Genomic DNA, 24,703 nt, shown 5'->3' on the forward strand with positions numbered 1-24,703 from the left:
GCTCTTTGTGTTTTAAGACATGACTCAGTGATGCATCGGAGTGAAAAGCACTCCCAGGACCACAAAGAACGCAAAACAATCCAGGTGTTCTCACGTGGACCTGTCACAAGTTTTGACTAGAAAAGGTGGTGTGAATCTGTATTAGATACGCTGAAGCAATTTTAAAAATCACTGCAGCTTTACCTCACAGCCACATTTTTCTAGACTGCTTTGGCTGCAGCACTGCCTGGATAACTACACCACAGCGCCTAGAATAGTCTCAGAAGAGGCTTCTGGGAGATTTTTGGTAGGGTAACAGTTCTGCAATTACAGCAGGCTGCAAAAACTGCTGAAGTATAAATACCAACTTTGAGACACCAGTAGTTGGGTCCCAGTCCTTCACTCGGCTTCACCCTAGTTGCTGCTACCCTGGCTGCATTGAAGGATCATCATGGTCACCTGCTGAAATGGAAGGAAGCAAAAACTCTCCTGGCTTAAAATTCTGAACAAAAGCGATTCAGGAACACACTTGGCAAAGCTCTCAAAGAGCTAGAAGTCTGAAAATTACATGCCAAGCTAGACTGCAACACAAAAAGGGGGTGGGAGTGAAATATTAAAGAATAAACCAGAACATATTTACAGGTAAACAGTTTGGTCTAGCTTAAAGAAACCACAACAGGAATCTCAGCCACACAAGGTGAAAGACGTGAAGGACATCCCCAGTCTTTAAAATCATAGGTTGGCAGCGGGAGGAGCAGTTTCATCTCACCTGTGTCCGTGCCAGCAAACATCCAGTTTAAGCTGAACAGGTTCTCAGACCTGTGGAAAGCCTTATCTGCTCTACTTAAAACACAGACAAACCAGTTCAAGTACTTCTGTGTGAATGTGAAGCAAGCAATCTGGGAGGTTAAACCAGTTCTTAAGAACAGACGACTTCCCTGGCACAATGGAAAAGACCGGCCATCTGAGGTACGCGTAAATGGTAATTAAGACAGATCTATTTTCCCATCTAAATGAGTGGTTTCCCAAGCATCATTATGGGACTTGGGAGAAAGGCCAGGCAAAAAAGTCATTGTTTATACAGCTAGTTTCACTGAGGGCTAAACATTTCGTCGGTTTTTCTTCCTTTTTGCAAGTTTTGCCTGTCTTGGAAGAAAGTGAAACTATATATATATATATATATATATATATGGTTTTTTTTTTTTAAAACAGAGCCAATTAAAATGTCACATTCATACGAAAATCCTGAAATTGCAAAAAAATAACACAATCCCATACGCTCCTTTAAGAAATGCGCTTACTAATTCCAATGCTTTTTAAGAAGTATTTACTAATGTTTCTGTTCACCAAAAAGCCAGCAGTTAGTTTCTTGAACATCCCAGTATTTAATGGGGTAGAAAGGGTGGAAATGTAAAGGGATCTGCATGGACCATTACCACAGACTTCACTGGATAGATGCAGTTTCAGGGCCAAAGACAATAAACGCTAACTACTGCCCAAATATGTCATATGGCCATATGGCTGAGTAATAACTCCTATAGATGGTCAACCCCACAAGACCTTTATTTTTACCACTGTTGTGGTAAAAATGGAAAGCTTAGAGAGAAATGTCTACATTTTCAGGGCAGTTTTCTGTCCCAAGGTAATTTTGTTTTCAATGGCTTAGATTTTAAAGGAAGTGCAAATTATTTTCAAGGGTAACAATGAAGTTTTGTAATTGAGACAATTGATTTGTTAAGTGGCATTATCAAATATAGCATGGAAAAAGAAATTGCTAGCTGTTTTCACTGTTTTTTACCATAATGCAAGAAAAAAATCAATATTAACTTTTACTAATGTGGAACAGACTTTGTATCAATATACTTGTCCTCCTGGTCTCCACGGACAAGAGCTGGTGGCTCTTACTTTACTTTCTACCAAAGTAAATAATCCAGCTCCCACCGGATCTGAACACGTGCAGAAGTTGACAAGACAGGCTTTCAAAACACACACGAGCCGCTGTTTGGTACCATATTTGGTTGTACAAAGAATTCTTTTGGGGAGGAGGGAAGCAGCCGCTGCCTTGTGTCTCTGCATTTTGTGCTCTCCCTTGCCAGCTAGCCAATACCTTAGCATTACGAGATTTTAGAAGTAATTCCACCGAAATATTAACACCTAAAGATGAAATTTGAACGGCACACTTACGTAACTGCAAATCGGAATATTTTTTGTTTTAAAATCTTCTCAGACTTGACACGGATTTCTAGAGAGATGCTACGCTTCAAAAACATTCTGAAGTCTAATTATTTTGTCTAGTCTTCGACTGGATAACGGGTAGGATCAACAGTTCAAATCACCACTGACCAATACCCTACAAGAGAAAATTCATTCTCTTTGACTGAAAATTCTGCAGCAGCTCACGTGTTTCTGGCACAGTAGCCTCATGCTCAAAGGAAAGATCTGGTCTGTTGGCGACTCGGGAATCTGGGGAGTTCAGAAGGCGTTGGGAACATGATCATTTGCTAGGCACGCATTTAAGCTTACGCTTCTCCCAGGAGCATGGCTGCTTTACTGCCAGAGCGCACCAGTGGAGTGTATCTAGAATGGCTAAAACAAAAACACAGATAAACTAGCAGCACACATCGACGGACCTTCCTCCATCGCCCCCGGTACGCCAACCTCTTTCTCCTTGCTCTGAGCCCTCCTTTGCCAGGACTCACAGACAGCCACTTCCTCGTAAATTCTACCACTAAGAGGACTTTTCGTTCCCAGCGCCTGAGAGAGCAAAGCATGGGAAGCCTGCAGCAGGATGAGGGGGCCAGCCACGGTGGAAACACAAAGGCTGGCAGGGACGTGAAGGAAGGAAACAGAGAAGGAGTTAGTTATTTCTTCCGACCCGCGTAACGCAGCGGGGCAGCCAGGGATCTGTGTGTGTACATATATATGTATATAAATATGTATATATTTGTACTATTGCCCACGACCTCAGGCTGCTGTACTTTCTGGGCCACCTGCTCACCTCTAACCACCGTATATCTCCCTTGCTCCTCTCCCTTGGGATTTCGGAGAGGAGCGTACCCTGCCGCTTCTCGGTAACTTCACCGCCGCAGCTTTGCCCAGCCGCGACCTCGCACGATTTAAAAGCCTCGGGAGGAGGCGGACACGTTTCAGCAGCCCGGCTTCACGCCGCGGGCATTTCACCCGGCGGCTCTGCCGGCGGAAGGGGAAGGAGGAGCCCCGCACAATGGCTCCGAGCCGCCACCCGCTGCGCCCGCACCACACCGGGGCGAATCCCGGGCACCCACGGTTCCCGGGGGGGGGGGCTGTGGGGGTGAGGCAGGGCTGCGGGGCAGGAGGCCGCGCTGGGCCCTTTGTTCCCTGCAGCGCCCCGGCGGGGACGGCAGCGGAGGAGGCGGGGGTGGGGAGGGTGGGGGGGAGGCAGCACCCGGGCGGCTCCGCCGGGGCTCGGTGCTGCGGGGCGGCGTTGCGGGGGCACTCACCCAGGTGAGGAGGCTCTCGCCCAGCTCCGCCCGCTCCAGGCTCTCCACGTTGAACATGGCGGGGCGCGGCCCGGTCGGTTTCAACGACGGCGGCGGCGGCAGCGGCCCCCTCCCTCCCTCAGCCCTCCCGCCCCGCCCTGTCCGCTCCTGTCCCGGGCCGGGCCAGGCCGCGCCGCGGCGCAGACACGTCAGAGCCGCCTGACGGGAGGAAGGGGGGGGGGGGGGGGAGGGGGGAGAGCTGCCCGCCCGCGCATGCGCCCTGCGCCGCCCCGAGCCCACACGGACCCGGGCCCAGACGCGACGCGAGGGGGCGGGGCGGGGCGGGGCAGCCGTTGGCGGCCGTTGACGGCCGTTGGCGAGCGGCGGGAGTTGAGGTAGCGCCGTGAGGGGACGGGGCGGGACGGTGGGGGCGGAGGGCGCCGGTCCCCGGGGGGGGGGAAAGGGAGGGAGAGACGCCGGGAGAGGGGGCTTGGTGGCGGCGGGCCGGGCTGAGGGGCACGGCCCAGCGCTCGGTAGCGGGCCCGCGGCTCGGCACGGCCCGCAGCAGCATCCGCGTGACGGGTTTTTATTCCCCTCGGGGTTTATTCTGGGGGTTTTTTCCTCTCGTTGGAGCGGGGGGCGAGCGGTGTTTCACGGCTGTGATCCCCCGTGGTGTGCCGGTGCCCCGCCCCGGTTTGTCAGCTGTCGCGACATGCAACTTCAGTTTTGTGTGGCGCTGACGCAAGCAGGCAGGGTCATGCTTTCTGTCGTGCTGTTGGGGATGTGAGGTTGCGTACAGAAGCACTGCTTTCCACCATGAACAATTCTTGGGCACTTTCAAACTATTTAAATTAAGAAAAAAAAAAAAAAAGCCTTTCCAGCCTTAGCTGAAACACTACCATATTCCAGTAAACTATTATAATTAAGCAACGTTACTTCCTTTCTCATCCTGTCTGCCCAGAGAAGTTAGTTGTCCAACTGAAGGCACTGACAGGCCTTTCCTCAAATTCCCATCTTCATGTCAACCCCATTCTACCCTCTGTGTTTCTTAGAGCTCCATACCTTTCCGTCTCTTTTAGCCTTATGCAGCAGTTCCAGACATGGTTTGGGGCTGTTTGACACAGATCGTGCGTCATCCAGATACTCCAAATAGGAATGCTTCACGGTTTCAGGCTCATAGGAAAATGTTTGGAGGCTCTGTTGGGAGTAGATTCCTGTACGGAATTTGCATCTGGAGTTTGCATCTTTAACTTGCAAGGTGGGATTCCAGCAGGAAAAGCAAAATATCTACTTTTTGTTGTTGTTGTTTAGGGAAGATGTGCCACAGGCGCTGCTGACCTCTGACCTTGCAGAGACCTGCTTTATCAGGCAAGTGCCTTGGTTGGGCAGTTCTTAACATATAATGAAGAAATGTGTGTTATTCCCCTACTAAAATTACTCTGTCCACTATTTTGGCTTTATACTAAATCTACCAAGACTGTTTAAGCTTTTTTCTTTCTCTTTTGCAATGACTACGTTCGCACACAAATGTATTCAGCATAACCCTGTAAGTACTGGTGGTCGACGACGAAAGCATAATTGAACACAATATGGTTGAGTTGGGCTATAAGTTTGCTGTACCAGCTAAGCAGATTCATGACTCCAAAGTAGCCACTAACTCATAATAGTGCTGTATTAACAGACTGCATGAAGTTCTACTCTAATATTCCCGAGTTTGTTTTAACCTTCTCAGAATATATCTTGTCAATTTGTACGTCACTTTTATTTTTTATTTGCCTCACTAATTGTGCCTTTTGGTTTGTCTCCTCCTGATTTTTGAAACTTACGGAAATACTTAGTACTAGAGATTATTCTGTGCTTTTTACTAGTAAGTGTGCGTTCACAAAAATGGAAAGCTAATAAATCCTGCGTCATCAAAACGACTTTTTCTGAGTACACCCACCGTCATTACCAAATTTCTCTTTTAAAACATTTCATATGTCCACTGCTATTTCAAAGTCCGGCTTCAGTATACTAACTTTAAAGTACTTTCAATACTATTTGTATGTTCACTGATGTTCGTTGGACATCCGTAACACTTGCTGTCATTACGCTTCCTGAATGCAATGTAGGCATGCCCTTCAATCCTGCGTGAAAGAGAGTGAAAATAACTGTAGGATCCAGCTTGGTGGATCAAATCCATTAGCAAAGTCCTATTCTCAACTACAGACAATGTCCAGGAGCTACTACTACCATGAAGTTGGAAGTATTTGGATAACTTCTGACAAGAAAGGTCTCAATTGTTACTTAGCAATTGTTAATTTGTCTTTATTTGGGGGACCTTGTGTCTTTTTTTCTCTTCAGTGAAACCAAAAGAGCTAAATTCATGCCTTAAAGATTTCAATATAAGCTGATACGCATGGGGGAGGGTTTTACAGGATAAATATGCTCCATTTTACTACTTTCAAACTATTAAACATTGATTTTGTTATTTAAAGCAGGTCACTTATTGGAAACCTGGTGATACAAATGAAATCAATTTATTTGGTTTTAGTTCCTTTTACCATGGAATAAAATTCTGGAGACTTAACAAAAATCAGAATCACAGGAATAACCTGTACTTTCCAAGAGTTCCATTTTATAAGCCTGTGTTTCTCAGTAGTATTTTACTAGTTAGGAATTAGCATATCCTGGAGAACACTTATTCTCTCTAAAACAAGAAGCATTTGCAAGGAAAAAGGGAATAATGGTTCTACTACTAAAAGACAACAGGCAAGCGGTATTGTAGGTTCCAATGGTGGTGGGCACCACCGACGTCTTCATTTTATAATTTTTTTTTCAAGCAGCGAGGGTGGTTGTCAGTACTGCAACAAGAATAAAGTAGGAGAAATAGAAATGAAGTAGAATGGTTGTTCTTACTCAGTTCACTCCCAGCCCATCCCTGAAGGGGCATGTTGTTACCCAACATATTTTTCAGATGGTGAGCAAATTGTACCCTGCTCTCAAAGTCAACGTTGCTCGTGATTACTAATCAGCATTTCACAGCAGTATTGCTTGTGTGTTATCTCATTGTTTACTTCTCCAAGATGAAGAGAGCCTCTTAGTTCTCTAAGATAGCATATTCCTTTGGTAGTGGGTCCTCTGTCTTATGGGGAGTATATGAGCATGTAGTACTTCCGTGTTGAACTTGGAAAATACAATTCCTGTAGAAAATCTATGGGGATATTCTGATTTTGGTTAGCTCACAAAAAGTACGTAATGTATTGTGGCCAACATAAGAGAACATGTTTTTCATTTGTTTGCAGACCATAGTGTAGGTATTGCTCTAACTGTGCTGTATATAGTACACGAAAGCCTTCAAAATATTTTTCAAATCTTAAAAAAAAAAAAAAAAAAAAAAAAGAGGTAATGCATCCACATTATTATGGGTCTTTGTGCCCCCACATTTCAGTATTATCTGTATGTGTTTCCAGGAATAAAAGCTACCACCGTAATTGCAATGTTGCTCTTCATGATTTTGCTTCTTTTGCATAAAATTGCATGTATTGTTCATACATAACCATCAGGTGGGAGGAAATGTACCTTTCAAGCCCTGCAGGTTCTTATATGAAATGTTTGTAAATTAGTATTGCTTTCTGTCTGTAATCAGTCATCAAAACACAGGACAAGCAAGGTGATTTTATGTGCAGGTGGGTAGTCTGAAATGTTGTTTTGCAAACAAAACAGCATGATTTTACAAAGTTTCATTCCTTTCTACTTTGAAGCATTCTGTGGTCAGATGAGTCTATTTCAGGTTGTTTACATCCTGTAACCATAAAGAATCCTGATGCAGATAAATCTGATCCCCATCTAAGCACTGTGCTGCAAAGTCCAGTTGTAGTTTAGCTAAGCCAAGTGGAAGAGAGGAATAACTACTTGTCTTTCTTTCCTTACTAGGCAGTCCTACTGTTTTACTTCAAATAAGTGCCACTAGTTTAAAGTTAAACTGGAAATTTTGTTGTTTGTTTTGTTACTGTTGTTACATTGAATGTAGGAAAAAGGCCAAGTGTTTTTGTTGGATTTTTAAACTTTGCAACCTGTACTTTTGTCATTCTGAAATTGATTGTATACCATCCAATTTTAATGGGATTGAAATTGTTAGATGATTTTAGATGTTAGATGTTTGTTTTTCTTCCTTTAATTGGAAGACAAGGTGGGGTTATGCTCCCTTGTAAAAAAGCTACCTCACTGCTAAGTGGTTAAAAAGAGGAAAATAATTCCAAGTGTAAGCAAAAGTCAATTCTTAAAATTTAATTTATTTCTTATTACTGCCTGTTTTAACTGAAGTCATTCTATTAACGTGACAGTTTTCATAAAAAGCTAGAATAGACAAGAACGAATTTATTGTATAAAAGAACAGAGACACAGCATGAAAATTTTCAAACCTATGTAATTATTAAAACGAAAAAAAAAGTAGTATACATATATAGAGAAGAATGAACAACTTTATTTAATGCCTGAAGAGCCTGTGGTCTCGAAGACTGATCTGAACAGGCTGAGGAAATACAGTTATTTTTGCACAACCAGACAAATGTAATGGATCAAAGTAAACGGGTTGAAGAAAATAATTCAATGCAAATTACATCAAGTTGCTATTATATGGCATCAACTTACTAGTGCATATTATTTTGGGAGAGATAGGTAGAGTTTTTTCTTGTAGAAGTCTTCCCTGTGAACTTCAGTCCTTAGTCCTCATCAGCACTGGTTGTCACAAAAGATAACTTCATTATATCATTTAAGACTAAGTCTCCTATAGCTTGTTTATTAATTGTGCTGACTGAAAGACCACTGCTGCTAGACCTACTCACTCACTGGAAGGCAAGATTCTTTAGAAGCTATGTGAGGCCTTGGCTAGTCTGTTATGCATACAAACCACTACAGATGTGTTCATGGGCTGTTGTGGTTGCACTTGAAGAAACGTGAACTGCAAGCTTGCAGTTCTGTGCATTTTGTTGGAAAATGTTGTAAACAGGCTTGAGATCAGAAAATTCCTTCCTCCTTCAACCAGACAGTTTCCACATTGTATATTTCAGCAGTGTTCTCCTTGGAGCCATTGTTGTTCATTTTTTTACATGCTCACACAGAGATAAAGTAGGAGGAGATCGTTGCTGTGTCTACTGAGGCTTAAATGACTCATCAGAGAAAGCCTGTATTGATCTTTTGAACTGAAAAGCTTCTCTTTATATTTCTTAGTCTACACAATTTGTGCCAGCCCTCTTGTGCAATGGTTTGATTCAGAAGAAGTGCTAGAGGTAATGAGGGGAATGTGCACAGCACTCATTTGCTGTCCAGAGGCAGAAAGTAAAACATGTTAAAGTTAAAACATGAACATGAGTCCTAAACATTAATAGCCCATCTTCTCTAGAATTTAGTAATAGAAGCGGCAGGGAGAGAGACTTAGGAGGCAGAGGTTCCACTTCCCCCTATATATCTTGACAGTAGTGATACATTAGTGAAGACAAAGTGTTTTGAGGAGCGGCCTTTTATGTAGAAAAGCAAAACTGTGCAGGAATTCCTGTTGGGCAGTAAGTTGGTGTTAAAATGGGCATTGGGAAAGTCATATGTGGTAAGTGAACATCTGAAGCAGAGAAAAATAATTGGGATTGTGTGTGGTGAGGAAGAGAAAGTGAGAATCTCTGTTCCATATTCATTTTCTCCTGCTAACCTTGGCACCACAGTTGGGTATTTCAGTAAAAGTACATGAGCAGAAATGAAGATGTAGTCAGTGTAACGATAAACAGATAAGAATTAAGGATGTTGTTGCAAGGAGCGTGAAGAGAAGGAGAGGGAGCTCTAGAGTGGAAGCCTTGGAGGCTGTTCAGGAAAATTCCTTTCATTTTGTGTGATACTGACAATTCGTGTGTTGGATTCAGAGTACACCAAGCAAGCACTGATACAGGAAGCCTTTCAGGTGTCAGAGAGAGAAACACCTTCTAAAGGTGCTGGGCAATCAGAGCATCTGTATGTCTCTCAAACACAATATATATTTCTGAAAAAATGATTAATGCTTAACAAAATGTAGGTGTTACTAGTGTGTTGGTCTGTTCTGACAGAGCTGTTGTAGGACTGTGGAGAAATCATCACATACCAGTTCCTTGCCATTTACGTCTGTAAGTATATGGAGTGGTCAACCCAGAAATGACAGTGTGACAGTAAAGGTTAGTGCAGTGATGATGGTACTTAAGGAGAGAAAACATGAAAATAACAGCACTCTGCCTGAGACACAGCTGTGGAAAATGGGCGTCCCAGAATGATGTATTGTAAGAGAGAGATGCTTCTTCAGGAGTGAATATTTAAAAGAAATCAAGTGTTCAGTTTGGGCATGTTGAGCTGAGGCATGACAGTACGCCTAGAAATCCAGACCCTCAGCGCCAAGGAATTGATGATCAGAAGACTTTCACAATACCTTAGCCTCACAGCTTTAGCTATAGCAATCTAATTGTGTAACTAGCTACACAGAGAAATGCTGTAGCTCCTTGTGTGTAGGGTAATGATCCTGCGTAAGACCTTTCCACAAAGATACAGCCTTTTATTCATTAGTATGTATGAAATCTGGGTCAATATTGACCTATTTCAAACATGGTTCTTGATGAGTCATAGGTGTTCTACCTTTAGGAAAACTTATTCTTTCTAAATATTAATCAACATTTCAGTAGTTAGATTATGACACAGCTGCGGGTGAAAAGCTGTCATTAGCAAAAATTATGACTATGGTTACAGGAATAATAGTCTCAGTTCATGTTGAGATGCAGGTTAGGTAACTTAGTTTATGTTCAACTTCATATATGCTTCATTATTTCATTTTGTTTTTTCGCAGTGGAAGTCCAAAAACATAAGAACAATGAAAGGAATCTACCCTTCATGCTCCATGTTTTCTCTGCTATTATGGTACTTAATTATACCCACTTACCCCTTTTATAGTAATGTTAGAATATACTAGCTTCTCTTGCCTTGCTGCTGCAGAGGTGGCTCCCACAAATGTAACAAAGCTTGGAAAAAGCTCTACAACTCCTACAAGAACAGATCTGGAGAGTGAGAGTAGTCATCTTATGGAAAAGATGACATTTTTCTGTTAGCAGTAGACTGGTGTGTTGAAATCTTGCCAGGGTAGTGCATTACAGCTAGGTTCTAAAATCCCCATGGCTTGTGTTCCCTTTCATTTTTGCAATTAATTCAGGACCAGACAATGTCTTTTGTAGTGATGTTTGCTAGACTGCAGGGTTCAAATTCAAAAGTCACGTACAAGCTGTGAACTAGGAAGAGACACTGATGAAAGTTCGCAGGCTTAAAGCACCCACACTGGAGTAGGAAGTAAAGTAAATGACACCAGTCTTCCCTGACCTTGTAAAATGCTGCTGAGCTTTTATGTCAAATCTGTATGAAAAATAGTTCCAGTGTGTATGGACACATCTTTAATATGGCATTTTTTTTAACCTTTTCCTAGACTTAGTTTCACTTTCCTGGTTTTGTAATATTCACAGCTGTAGTTCATTTCACTTCCTGATTGCAACAGGAGTGATTCAGCAGCATGTTGCAGACTATTTTATTTTCCTTGTCTTCAGCTGCAGGTTAATGAACATTAGTGCTGGCAAGTCATTCTGATTTTTGTATATGTGAAATGAGTATAAAACAAATAAGTTTAAATAGGGAAGCCTGAAAGTACTATTTTTCTTTCAAGCTTTTCCCATATTTCCAGCTGAAACCATAGAAAAAGCAGATAAAATACGAAATTCATCAGATAGTTTTTGTGCATACAAATGGCCATTTAACACTCTAAAACTACCTGTGATGCAAATATTACTCTTTCTTTATTATTCATGTAGGTAAGGGGAATAAATTAGGTTTCTAAAATGTACATTGTTTTAGCCTAGCAGCAATGATGTGTTATATAATAACAAAAAATCTTGATAATGTTGAGTCATGCTTTTTATAAATGGACTATCCTTAGAATATTGCAAATGCAGCAGGGTATCCTGTCCCTAAGCAAGATATCTGATAAAGTTTTTCAGGTAAAGTATGTGACTGATTTTGTTGTTTTTTTAAAAAAGAAGACCTTATATCACAATGCAGTTATTGCTACTGTGCAAGACAAATGTTTTGTAGTCCTCTGCAGCAAGCCGTTTGGTAAAGTGCATCTGTTTCCTCTTCGTTTACCATTTTTCTCCCAGCAATGAGTAATCTTTTGCTTCAAGAATTTATTGTTCATATGAAAAGATACGTATACGTATTATTTGTAACTGTTTAAAAATGTATGTCTGTAAGTGTGTGTATGTCTCTCTCTATACATGTATACATATATATTTCTTTTTACATTTTAGAGCTGTGATGGCCAGTCACCAGGCAGAAGTTCAGAGTTTGAAGCTAGATAATGATTCAGTCATAGAAGGAATAAGTGACCAGGTACTGGTGGCAGTTGTGCTCAGTTTCACTTTCATTGCTGCTCTGGTATATACGCTTTTAAGGTGAGAATATGTTGATGGGAATTAATCAACGTACTTGAGTTTGTCAAATTCTAACTTTCTCAACCGACTGTTGCATATACAAAACTTACTTTGTGACGTTAAGGAAATGATTGATCACTTACTCTATTTAGCTAACTGCCTGTCTGAGTTCGTAATTTAATTCACAGTTAGAGTTAAATGATGCGTTGCTCAAAAGTGAAGTAAAATTTTCATACGTTCATCATTTCTTAAGACTGAAAATGACTGAGTTCACAGTCTGTATGGCTGTTGTGTCATACTTGGTTGCTGAGCAGAGATTTATCAATAATGACTCCACAAATAAGATTAAATGGAATCCTCCAATGTACATGCTAGTTGAAGTCTCAAAGGAAAAAAAAAAAAAGAAAAGAACAGACTGATTTATTTATGAATGTGTGTATTTGAAAAACAATGGACTTTAATATGCTTTTCCATGCTTTCCATTTCCATAAAGCATTTTAAAGGTCAATTAATAAAAGCTTATTTGTAGTTCCAATGTTTTTCCTTGCAACCTAACAAATACCTTAGCCTGTGTGTTTTTGGGAGAATAAATCTGAGCTTCACATTGGCTTTTTTGTTGTTACTTTGTTTTTTTGTTGTTGTTGTATGTCTTTTTTTAACACTTCTGTGGACTTCTGAATACAGAAGCGGTTTTAATATCTGAGATAACTAAATTTTAATGATGCATCAGCATTATGAAGCTCACCGAGGAGAACGTGTCCTTGTGAGAAGTATTAGTGGGGCAAGGTGTGTTTGAGAGCAGGCCATGAAAGATACCAGGACTGGAAAAGCCTGGTTGAAGTACAAGGCAGTGCTACTGTTCATGACCAGGAGATAGCACAGAAACCTCAGAGGATTGAATGCACATCAAAGTGCTTTTCTTGCCAAGCCTGTTTCAGTTATTCTGATGACTTCAGGATTCCTCTCTTCCCTCAGCTGCCTTTTCTCTGTCCTCTTGTGCTTATGTTGACTTTTTATAGCACATGTGACTTGAATTTGAAGCATTTAGTTAAATACTAAACATTTTGTTTTTGAACTTCATAATGGAAAGTAGGTTAACATAAAAAAAAAAAGTGAGTAAAGCAAGGAAGGTCAGGAGTGAGCAAGAGCAGTGGGAGCTTACTCAGGATGGGCATTCAGGGAGATGATACATTGATGATGAAGAGTTACTTGAGGGAGGAGAAAATGGCTAGTTAGATCTTACCTGTGCAGTGGAATGAGCTGTAACAAGATCTGTGGATCCTGTTACACACCTTGACAGTTTATTTGGAATGGCAAACAAACTTGAACACAAAGTTTTAATAGTTTAGAAGTCTAGAAACGAGCTTATTTCCACACAGTACGACTGACTACTGAAGGTCTTACCAGCATCTTCTTAGATACCCACTGTGCCTTCTGGAACCTTTGAAAATTGTCTGTGTTAAGCAGCATTTTCCCCATACCTCTTTTGTATTGTCACCATCAATATCTGTACAGTACGATGGAAAATCTGTACAGTACAAAATAACAGTAATACTTATTTAGCACTGAACTAGAGGCAGGGGAGAAAACGCAGATAAATATGGAGGGGAGAAAAATGGAATATGAAAAGAACTGCTGAAGGATACGGTTGCTCTACTTCTTTGTAGCAGGGAAAATGCAATGAGGCATCATATCAGGGCATGAGCTGAAGGTCTCTGAACTTTTGGTGTTGAAATCTATTAACAATAACTAACATATGTATCAAGTTGCAGGTGTTTAGTTCAGTGAGATACCAGTTCAGTATTTCTTTAAGATACTTTGTTTAATGTCTCTGAGTTGTACATTTTGATAAAATGCAGTCAATTTTTTTCCATCATCTTTCAAAAATAAGTAGATTACCACTTTGCAAATGAGATTGTGAACATTTATTTTATGAAACATGTTAAAGAGAGTCTGACCCTCCAGTGTTTTGTATCAGAGACTCCCAGCATGTCCTACAGGAATTAGCAAACCCATGTTTATGAATCTGTAGTTTTTGATTTTTTTTGGTCTATTTTTTTCTATTCCAACTTAAGGTTTGTTTATAAAACTGTCAGTATTGTCAGCAGAAGTCAGATTTTAGTCCTTGGAAAAAGAACAATGGCAATCATTGTGCAGTGATAAATCAGTCTGCATAGGTGCTGGCCTTCACTTTGCCTACATGAGAGCACATACTGAATGAGTAGGCAGCCTTCCTCTCCTGGTAATGATAGTTTGGTGTGGTCCTTCATGAGGCGTAGCAAAATCTTGCCACCTCATGGCATTTCTTTCCTCAAGTTATGGAGTGCTAACACTTCAGAAATGAGGAAAAGTGCTTACTAAACTTATTTTTTTTCTGGCTTGAGTTTGGCCAGAAAAAAAAAAAAAAGCCTTTAATTGACAAAGCACCATACTGTTTCTCGTTTATTCCAACTTACTTTCTCACACTAACTGCACAACAGAAGCTCTGAATGGGATATGTCTTGAACTATGCCCGTCTCTTCCTGGACGTTGTGTAGTATTCTGCTTCTGAACCATCTTATGCATTGGTGACAGACACTGTACCTCTACAAACACTCTCATATGTTGAGCACAGCATGTGGTACCAGACTAAAGTCACGTATGTGTAATATTTGCATAAGGATGATATGCCAGTATTGCCCTGGTAACTTTGTCTACTTTTTTTAGATAACAATCTGGTAAGAAATTTGCAATTAGTTGTTTATAAAGGACTCAGGATAAACTGGCTTATAATTCACACCTTCCACTTGTGTGTGATTTGCATTGAATTTCAATATATATCAAAGTTCTGGCAAACTGAAGGTGCAAAGCATGCTAATTTGTAGAGTCTAAACAGGAAAATACTGTTAAACATATAACTTGCACAACAGACAACTTCCACAAGATGTGATTTGTGGAGAACCAGGGAGAACAAGAAAGTTTTTAATGTAAGCTTCTTCTCATATAAGCTTCGTATGTCAGCCACTTAACTGCTAAATAAATATACCTTTTGCAGATAATCAGGTTGTTACTAGCATGAAAATATGGGTTTCGTCTGTTCCTCATTGAAAAAAGAATGAAGAAGGCAAAACATTAAAGATAGCAGTATGCAGTATTGTGATTGCTCACATCAAATGAAGGAAAATATTGCAGATGTGCCTGGAGCCACTGAGGAAGTTACATAAATAGATCTGCAGCCCGAAAAGGTCTTAAAAATTCAGCCATTTAATTCTGACACAGGATCAGCCTGCCTAGATCATCCCTAGAATCAGAGTAACCTGTTCTTCAATTTAACTTTTAGTCAAAGATAAGTCACTTTACCCTGAGGTAAAGTTTTCTGGCCTTGTACATTTAGTAGTTACAAATGTTTTTCCACCAACCTTGGATAACTATGGAAAATAATTGCTCATATTTATAGATTAAAAGACTTATCCTGTCCCCTCTTCTCTCCATAAGCAGTCTTCTAAACAAGCTCCCATTTCTTCAGTCTTTTTCTAACGCTTGAACTATGTGGGCAGTAGTTCTTATAATTCTCTTCTGAATTCCTCCAATTTCTCTACATGTTTTTATGCATTTAGCTCAAAATGGAAGACACAATCCAGCTGAGACTTCAACAGTGCTGAGCAGAATTTATCACCAGTTAAATCCATATGAATAAATAAAACACAGAAATTTGCAGTTCTGAACATGTTGTTGACTCATATTTATTGTAACTCAACATCTCTTAATGTTGTCAGCATAATTTCTAATTCCAATCCTGTTCCCATTGTGTTTTTGAATTCTTAATATATCCAGCCTCCTTTCTTCAGAGTCCCTTCCCTTTGAATCCTTTTTATCTTGGTGTTTCTAACCTGTAGTTTTCTTGCCAGTAGAGTCTGCAGTGATTTCTTTTTATATCCAAGCTGCTGATAGTTACATAAAGTCAACATTCTAAAGCTAAGAGTTTGCCTACCCCTTCTTATGTAAATCTTGTGGATTAATCTTTCATATAGCAGATAAATCTGAAATAGTGAGGATTTTTCAACTCGATGATAGCTTCTGTAGTGAGTGGGGAAAAAAAATAAGTAAAGCAACAACATAAAAACTGGAATGGAGAGAAAAAATAAAACTTTTTCTAAGTGATGAATATAATATCTTTAAAGCAGCTTGGCTTTTTTGCAGGTTAATGGCTTGATTTTTTTTTTTCATGACAAAATTGAGTTTTAATATGGTTTAGTGATTGATTATGGAGCCTCTATTTGAAAAACTTTGCTGCTGTAGAGCTTTAAGTGGCCAGAGTAATTTTAGGATCTACACTAAATGTACTGTTTCCTTAATTATTTGTGTACTTCCTTTAAAATCCCTTATAGCAGGAAAGAATGTTTTTTCCCCCTTTTTTCAAGTTTCATTGTTTTCCAATCAATTATTTTTTAGTGTTGGTTCACAGTGTTCAGTTTTTTCTTATTGCTTATATTTCCTCTCACAGAAACGAACATCAGAACATACACCCAGAAAATCAAGAGCTAGTAAGAGCTCTTCGACAGCAGCTTCAAACTGAACAGGTACTTTACTAAGTGTTGAAATCGTTCACCTATCTGGTTTGGGGTAGCGTAGACTTCTCTTCTGAAGGTCTGGAAGAAGCTAGTGTTGAAAGTTTCAGGACCTTACTTACTGTTCAGAGGCATCCTTAAAATTTATCTAGGAATGAGGTTATGTAGGTTTTTTTGTTTGTTTGTTTTTGTTTTTTTTTTTTTTTAATGGATAAATCAAGTCTACAATTGAAGATTTGACTGGTTCTTTTTTCAAACCAGCTTTTGCCACAAGGTGGAGTATGTTAGATTGTGTTGTGTGCTTCCTGCAGTGTTCCTGGAAACTTAGTGTTAAGGAAAAGGAATCTGGAGAACAGCTTGCTGCCACAGGACAGGGGTTAGATGTTTAAACTGATAAACTGTGTAGCAGAACAATGGCACAACAGCTGGAGCTGGGCAACAGGAATTGCACCCAATTCTGACATGTAGGAGAGAATCTAATGCCTAGGCCATGTTAGCAGTAATTTTTGATTCCCAGCCCTCAAATGAGAGAACCCATACTTTTTGGAGACTGTTCAGAAGAGTCTTTAATGATAGTAGTACTTGAAATAATGACAGATTTTTGACCAGAATGCTTATTTATGAGGAGGAAAAATATGGCAAAATGGGGAGGAAAACACATTTCACCACAGTGAAATAAACAAACTGATGTCCCTGTTTGGCCTTGGGAACCCTAGATAGTGCAGTTGGTAAGCAATACAGTTCAGGTACCAGAGCTATTTAGAATAATAAAGTAAAAGTCTAGAATTTAAGTTGTTATTCATGCTTCAGTGTGTCTAATCTAAGGGGTCTACTTAATGTGAAGGATTGGGGAGGTTCTTCTTTTGTGGTCTTTAATTGGATGGAAGCACATACTTATATGAGGGGAAAATAATGTGTTCGTCACCAGAAAAAAAAAAAAAGGTTTCTTGGTGAAACAGCTTTTGCATTTAAGTATGTTTGTTTTTGAATTGAAATTTATTTTATTTCACATAGTTTTGCATTTGAGTATTTGACTTCTGGTAACATATATATTTATTTATGTACTTGAAGTTCAGCAGACTTCTCTCATAAGAAATAGGATCTCTAACATTTTCCATTTCTCTTTTGTCCCAGCAGGATGCCTCTGCTGGTGACAGACATCGCTTCTATACAGATATGTCTTGTCCAGTCTGTTTGCAACAAGCTACATTTCCTATAGAAACAAACTGTGGACATCTCTTCTGTGGTAAGAAAGAAAAACCCCAAACCCCATTGATAAAACCAGAACAGAAATACAAACTTCTGGCAATGGTACTGTTACCCTAATGCAAAGCTTTGCTAGATTTTAACTGCTTATCTGCAAGTCCATTAGAAATAATTTTTTATATAACGTGTTGAAAAAATGCATATTAATAAATAGTCATTCTCAGAATGTGCTGGATTTTTTTCTATGGTATCAGGCTTGAAATGCATTTAATTTAAATATATTATGAACAGAGAGTATCATTTACTTCCTGATAGTGAAAAACAGAAGAGGCTGAAGTACACTTCGAAATGTACCATTAAAAAAGCTGGTTTAGAAAGAACAAAAAATATCTGCTTGGTGTTTTCATTATTACAGAGGTGGTTTTTTGTGTTTGTTTGTTTTTCTTACAAGTCCTAAAGAGTTGCTACTAGCTTACAATGATTAAAATATTTTCTTTTCTTTGAGGCCCAGCTGTTGAAATTTATAAATATATATCAGTGTTCTATGTAGCATTTTGCTTCCCCTCCTTCACTTTCCCAGTAGGATTCTTTCACTGCGGTTGTCTACTGTTACAGAATGTATCATGCTTACCATGCCTGGTCATTTAAAAGACAAAAGTTATAAATGTGGAAAACAGTAAGGGGACCCAGATTTTCATACATTGATTCACCCATTGAAACTCTGATGATAAAGCCAGGTTTTCAGGATGAATTTTACATCTCTTGATATTTTTGTCACTTCTGAATTTTAAACTGGAAATTTTTTTTATTATTTGTTTCTTCAGTTAATGATTAAGAAGTTTTCTGTCATTTCAGGAAATAATTTCTTAAAATTAATAATGCATGTGAACCTGTTCAGGATTTTTCTCATTAATCATGCTGAATATGGTCCTTGGTATCTTCAGTGAGTGCTGTATACAAAAATACACATCTTCGTTGTTTTGCTTGGTGCTTAGCTTGTCATTTCATACAATAATAGTTTCAGCTCAGAAATGTCAACAACTGTAACTTATTTTTGTCAGGTTCCTGCATTATTGCATACTGGAGGTATGGATCGTGGCTTGGTGCAATCCGTTGTCCAATCTGCAGACAAACGGTAATAATTCAAGTAATTGCGGACCCGATGGTTTGGCCATCTTGTACAGTTCACCAAAAAAAGCATTACATGTGAACTGCTGTATTAAGAGTGACAGAAGAGGGAATCTGAGAAGCTGAAAGAATATGGATATGTGAGACATAGATGGTGGACATTGTTTCTTAAACATTTTGCTTTGTCAGATAAATCAAAAAAATAAAGACTGTTCCTGCAACTCAAATTTAAGTGAACAGCACTGGTAACTCAGCCATTTTTCTGTAAAGGAGTATATGAAAACAGAAAATCATGAGACCTTAACTATGGTTCTTCTCTGCTTCCTAGTTGTGATGTTACACAACTTCTTAACTAGAACTTGTATCTGAAAGACCTGGCTGTTCTGGAAGACTGCCAGTAGTCAAAATATGACTGGTTTCTAAGAAGTACATCTGTTCTCCTTGCCAGAAAAACAAACCAAAACAAAAACTATCCATGTCAATTTCTTATTCTGTTCCTATTTTTGGTTTTTATTAATTTGAGCTTTATAGAGCAAGCATATTACTTCCTTCCTACACAATTTACTTACATTGTTATTTTGAAGTATGTCCTTGCAATTCATTAACATTCAATCTGAGCCTCACAGTCTGTTTTAGCAAAAGTACATCTGTGTTTTAACAGTAGTAAAATTACAGAGTTATATAATTCATTGGAAGCTACTAACATGCTTCACCCCCTTGCCCATACATTATATCCTGTTTTGATTCTGTGTATCAGCATGTCAAGTGACCATAAGAGAGATGAAGGAAAGAAAAATATGTATGGCTAGAGGGAGAATTAATGGGTTTAGACAACACCAAGTGAGGGGAGAGAGAGAGAGAGACAATAAGGGTGAGAAAGATGGAAAAAAGGAAAATAAGATACTTTTAAGTGCTTTTTAATGTTTCTCTGGAGATAGATGGTCTTCTATCTTTCTCTGAGTAATAAGTACATTGGGTGGAACTGCTTGCATGATTATGCATTCATTCTCACCCCCTGTGAGGTAAGAAAAGTGAGGTCTCACTTGAACAGGGAATGGAAGTGTATATACATGAACGACATGAGTCACGCAGAAGGTTTGTGGCAGGGCTAGAAGTTGAATATACATCTGCTTGTGCTGTTATTTGCCAAGTGTGACTGCTGTAAAAACTCCTACAGGATCCTCCCTTGCCTTATGCTCTGAAAAGCTTTTCAAAGTCCAGTCTCCTGAAGCATTCCACAGATACGGATGAGTTAATATGAGAAAGCTTAAAGAAGCTTTGTTTTTTAAGCTTCTACATCTAGACACAAAATGTAATAAATGCTTCATTTTAAATCTAGTATTAGCTCAGAAATAAATATTGCTCAACATACAACTTACAGAGTAATGGTTTTGTGCTTGGGAGAAAGGAGGGGGCATTCCTTCTGAACGTTGCTTTTTCTGTTTTGTTTTTTTTTTTTTTCTTTTTGATTCAAAATGGGGTTGGGTAGTAACAGCCATTGGAGCTATACACTGGTTTTGGAAGCTTAGAAGATGTATATTTACTGGGCAGGTACAGAGGAAACTTCCAAAAGTAGTTATAATTGAAATAAAGACTTTTTCTGCTTGCTCTGATAATACGCATTTTATACCTAAACATACTTCCAAATGCAAGGCTTAGGTTTCCAGAAACTCTTATGCAGAAAAATAAAATATATTTGAATATGACTTCACATATGTTTATGTTTGCGTGATAATTAACCCAAGAACATAAGCGAATTCTCTGTACTTACCAGAGAGCTGAAGGCTATTATCTTTTTCCACTGTCTTCTGTTACTCTCTTTGGTCTTCTTATAACTGTCTGTAACATGAAGCATGAATTTTGTTGCTTGTTTGCTGAAATGCAGCGTCCTTCTAAAGGTGGCAGAGAATGGCCTCAGTGCATGCTTTACTTGATTTTGAGTTTAAGAAACAAAACTAGATTAATTTGTGAAACTAACTTTATTATCCAAATCACTTCTAAAACATGAAAGATTTGGGTGTTGAGAAAAATTTGTGGCAAGCTACTCTTAGAAGGAGGGTTGTTTGTTGTTGCTTGCTTTTCGCAAACTTTAAAAAAAAATGCATTGATATTCTTTAAATAGTTTTAAGCAATAAATTTGTTGAAACTTAGAAGCAGTATCCGTGTATTAAATATTAATATTTTTCATTTTATTCTGCTACTAAGTATTGAACTAAAACAAAGTTTGTCCTGTATAGTTAACTGAACGTCACTGTTGTCTCATTTGTAATTGACAATATCTGTGTTTAATTGCACATGTTCTAAAATCTCTGCTGTGCCTAGGTAACATTGTTTTTACCACTCTTCGGTGAAGATCAGCAGGATGCAGCCCAAGTATTGCAAGATGTTAATGATTACAATCGGAGATTCTCAGGACAACCCAGATCTGTAAGTTTGCGGTAAATTTGGGTGGACATCAGTGATTTCAGGGGAGATTAACAGCATTTTTGGTGACTTCTTTTTCCCATGGAATGTGAATTTTCTATTCGTGATGTATAGGGACTATGCAGGTTTTCCTTAGGAAACTCGTGCTTCTGTGGTTAAGACAAGCCCACAAGCTTAACATATATTTGTAGTTGCTATATTGAAACTACTATTTTTGTTGTGAGTGAGAACTGCTAATAATCTTGAGTTCCCTTTTCTTAATACTTAATGAAACAAGTGAGTTGTAGGAAAGAATACTCACTTGATTTATCTGTTTAAATCGAATAGAAAAATCTGAAGTTCTACTGCCTTTCTTCTTCAGATTTCAAGCTGTATGCTGTTTTGGTATTTTTTCCTGCTAGAGTATATTACAGTCTTTATTCTGCCCTCTGAGTGAAGAACACAGGATTTTTTGATGAATAGCTAAGAGATGGTTGAAGTTCTATGAACTTTAGAAAATCAACCTTGTACCCCTTTATTCTGTGTGCACGGCCTGATTTGGAAAGTGAAATGCATGCACACGAATACCAGTAACTCTGATACACTGTTCGTCTTCACCTGTTCATTGGATTTAGATATAGTAACAAAACATTACTAAGAAAATTTACAGTCCAAAAAGAAAAAAATTGTCAGAAGGGATTTTTGTTGTTTTTCATGTTCTAAAGCACAAAACAGGAATGGTTTTTATCCAGAATAGATTGAAAGTACATTTTAGGCTCCAGTGGACCTTTCTGGGCTCTGCGTCTGGTCCTCAGTAACTGTCCAAGGTCATCCCAGAAGTCTGCACTAAAGTCCTAACCTGAATTAGATAATTTGTTTTTGATTTATACACAGTATTTTGCCTTAACCACGTACAACATTCTTTTATAGGGGATTTTTTCAGCCTTGGTGATAAGTCCTTTTAATGTCATGGCTCTGTGTACAGTAGAAATGGAATCAGTACCTAAAAAAATAAAGTAAAATTCAAAGGTCATCCCTCCCCAAGCCTCACAACAAATACTTGAATATTTTCTACTGAGCAGTCCCTCACTTAAGATGACAGAATCATACTCAAAAAAAAAAGAAAAGAAAAAAAGGAAGGAGCCAGGGATGGATTCATTTAAAGGTTCTTTAGTTTACTTTAAAGTTTGATCCTTGGTGATTTATAAGAATCACTGGTTGTATGCCATAGGAGAGGGTGTTGTGTTTCTGAAGAAATTCCATGTATTCTAATTTAGCTATTGTTTCTTTTATTTCCAAGAATCCCTAGTTGTCTTTCCTTCTGATCAATATATCATTCCAATTACCCTGTTTGCTGTTTCATAATTTCTCCATATTTTGTTTTCCTCTAATAGTCACTCCTTTCCCTTCTTAATAGATAATGATGTATTTTGTGGTAAGGCAAATGTACATTTTACTGTATAGAGTTATACAGTTTGACTGTTGCTTGTAAACATATATATTCTAAAACTAACTTCTTACCTAGTAAAATTAAATCCAGAGAGTTTTATCTTACTGTTTTTTATTTTCATTCTTATAAATGAAGAGATACCAAAGCTGTAATGTAGTAATAGAAACTTCATACTGAAAAAAAGACCCATTTAGCGTGGACCTGTAGCTGAAGCAAAATATTAATCTTTGGTTTGTTTCTTGATAGATTATGGAAAGAATTATGGATCTGCCCACTTTACTGCGGCATGCGTTCAGGGAGATGTTTTCTGTTGGGGGCCTCTTCTGGATGTTTCGCATCAGAATATTCCTCTGCTTGCTTGGAGCTTTGCTCTACCTGGCATCACCTCTGGATTTTCTTCCTGAAGCCCTCTTTGGAATCCTGGGGTTCTTGGATGATTTCTTTGTCATTTTTCTCCTGCTGATATACATCTCCATCATGTACCGAGAAGTGGTAACACAGCGGCTGAATAGATGAAATGGGTGAAAATCTCTGAGATGCACAGGTGTTTGTGGAAGGTTTTAAAAAGAGAACTATAAGTATGGAGTAGTAAGGTGCCTGTGCACAGCTTCAGTAACTGCAATTTCATGGCTTCTAGTTGATCATCTTATACAAGTATGAACAATTAGTATGTGGTGATGCTTAACTGGAATCTTTGTGTATTACAAAAGCTTCATAATGATGAGGTTAGTTTTATAATGTAATAAGCTACCTTCATCTGCTTATATCTAATGAACAATTGTATGTAATCAAAGCAGAAAACACCTCTTTTGGGGTGTGATTTGTGAAAAGGGAGCTCTGGTAAAGAACTTCCAAGAAAAAATACATTTGGGTACTTAGACATGTATAAAGAAATTTCAGAAGCTCTTTGGAGGACAGTTACCATGACTAAATTGTTTAATGTCTCACCGCTGTGGGCTAGAGTTTTTTAAAATCAAAGTAGCTTGTTGTATCTCTGTGGAAGAAGAAACCCAAGGACAGCATTACAGGTATCAGCCTGCAGTTTGCTGCTGTCCACTTGCTTCACAAAAACAAGGAGAACACCTCAGTATTGCTTAAGCTGCACTATGTACGGTTGCATGCAATTCGTACAATTTTATTTTTATATTTCGTAATATGCACACACCAGATGATCTACATGGAGAAACCAGTATTATGCACACCAAACTGGCTAGTGCTCTGTGTTTCAATGGGAGCATGTTTTTTATCTTCAGCTTGTTTATTTGGTGGGTTATGTACCTTGAAAGTGGCGTTTTTGTGCCGCTTTAGGTCAATGCAGTATATCTGTATTGGACGTTTGCATCCCTGTAACTGCATTCAAGAATCTGGCCAATAGAAAGAACCCTCAGATTTTAGGCAGTGATCAAATAAAAGAACTCAGAACTGGATGTTTACAGAACTTTACCTGATGGTATATTTGCAACACTAATATTAAACAACTTAGATATGGGGGTGTTTGATTTGCACTTGAGGATTTCTTGTTTGATTGGCTGGTTGACTTGGATGTGGGCAGAGAGTGTTCTGAATTAACTTGAAAAAGATCTGTGAATAGGGACCACCAAAAAAAAAATAAAAATCTGGAAATGTTTTCAAACCTACCAGAGTATTAATTATCCTTAAAGTTGATTCTTTTTCTGATGAATTTCAATATAGGCTATCATAACTACAGAATTCATTTGGAAGTACTTTCATTTTATGTAAGGGAATGCCACTAGAAAGCTCAAGAATATTCCATATCTATGTACTTCTTAGTTTGAGGAAAGGTAATTGCCATTTTACTTTAACTTCCTGAGTACTTGAAAGACAGCGATTAGACAGGTGATTCTTTGCATGTTTACATTGTATTGGATGAGACTTAAAATGAAAGGGACCTTTCCACCACTTCTGTGTTTTGCCCATGTCGGCATCTTTCCACAGCTTCTAGTACCTAGGCATGTTCAGGAAGATGATATAACTGGCACCTGATGTGTCATTCCATGGTTGGTGCTGGAGACTGTCCCTCAGTGTTTTAAATTACATTCATTTACAGGTAGA

General features: G+C 38.9%; 2 protein-coding genes across 10 annotated transcripts in view; one reads left to right on the forward strand and one right to left on the reverse strand.

Moving 5' to 3' along the window:
* The window catches only part of HOOK3 (hook microtubule tethering protein 3), an 87,217-nt gene extending 83,600 nt beyond the window's left edge, over nucleotides 1-3,617 (reverse strand). For both annotated transcript variants that reach the window (XM_080574151.1, XM_080574152.1), the window contains exon 1: nucleotides 3,459-3,617. In XM_080574151.1, the coding sequence (XP_080430277.1) occupies nucleotides 3,459-3,515 (57 nt within the window). In that variant the 5' untranslated portion in view covers nucleotides 3,516-3,617. The remainder of the gene's footprint in view (nucleotides 1-3,458) is intronic.
* A 101-nt stretch (nucleotides 3,618-3,718) lies between these two features.
* On the forward strand, nucleotides 3,719-24,267 carry RNF170 (ring finger protein 170). Of its 8 annotated transcripts, none has more exons than XM_080574159.1 (9): nucleotides 3,762-3,832; nucleotides 4,749-4,805; nucleotides 10,273-10,343; nucleotides 11,774-11,917; nucleotides 16,380-16,455; nucleotides 17,578-17,689; nucleotides 18,711-18,784; nucleotides 21,100-21,204; nucleotides 22,877-24,267. In XM_080574159.1, exons 4-9 carry the CDS (start codon nucleotides 11,781-11,783, stop codon nucleotides 23,144-23,146), a joined length of 774 nt encoding a protein of 257 aa, XP_080430285.1. In that variant the 5' UTR covers nucleotides 3,762-3,832; nucleotides 4,749-4,805; nucleotides 10,273-10,343; nucleotides 11,774-11,780; the 3' UTR covers nucleotides 23,147-24,267. The 8 variants fall into 8 exon arrangements, with proteins under 8 accessions (XP_080430283.1, XP_080430284.1, XP_080430285.1 ...); XM_080574160.1 differs by having other exon boundaries at nucleotides 17,581-17,689; XM_080574162.1 differs by having other exon boundaries at nucleotides 11,774-11,855.
* The last annotated feature ends 436 nt before the right edge of the window (nucleotides 24,268-24,703 follow it).

Source organism: Anser brachyrhynchus (assembly GCF_964034855.1).
Source record: "Anser brachyrhynchus genome assembly, chromosome: Z".
NCBI classification, from domain to species: domain Eukaryota; kingdom Metazoa; phylum Chordata; class Aves; order Anseriformes; family Anatidae; genus Anser; species Anser brachyrhynchus.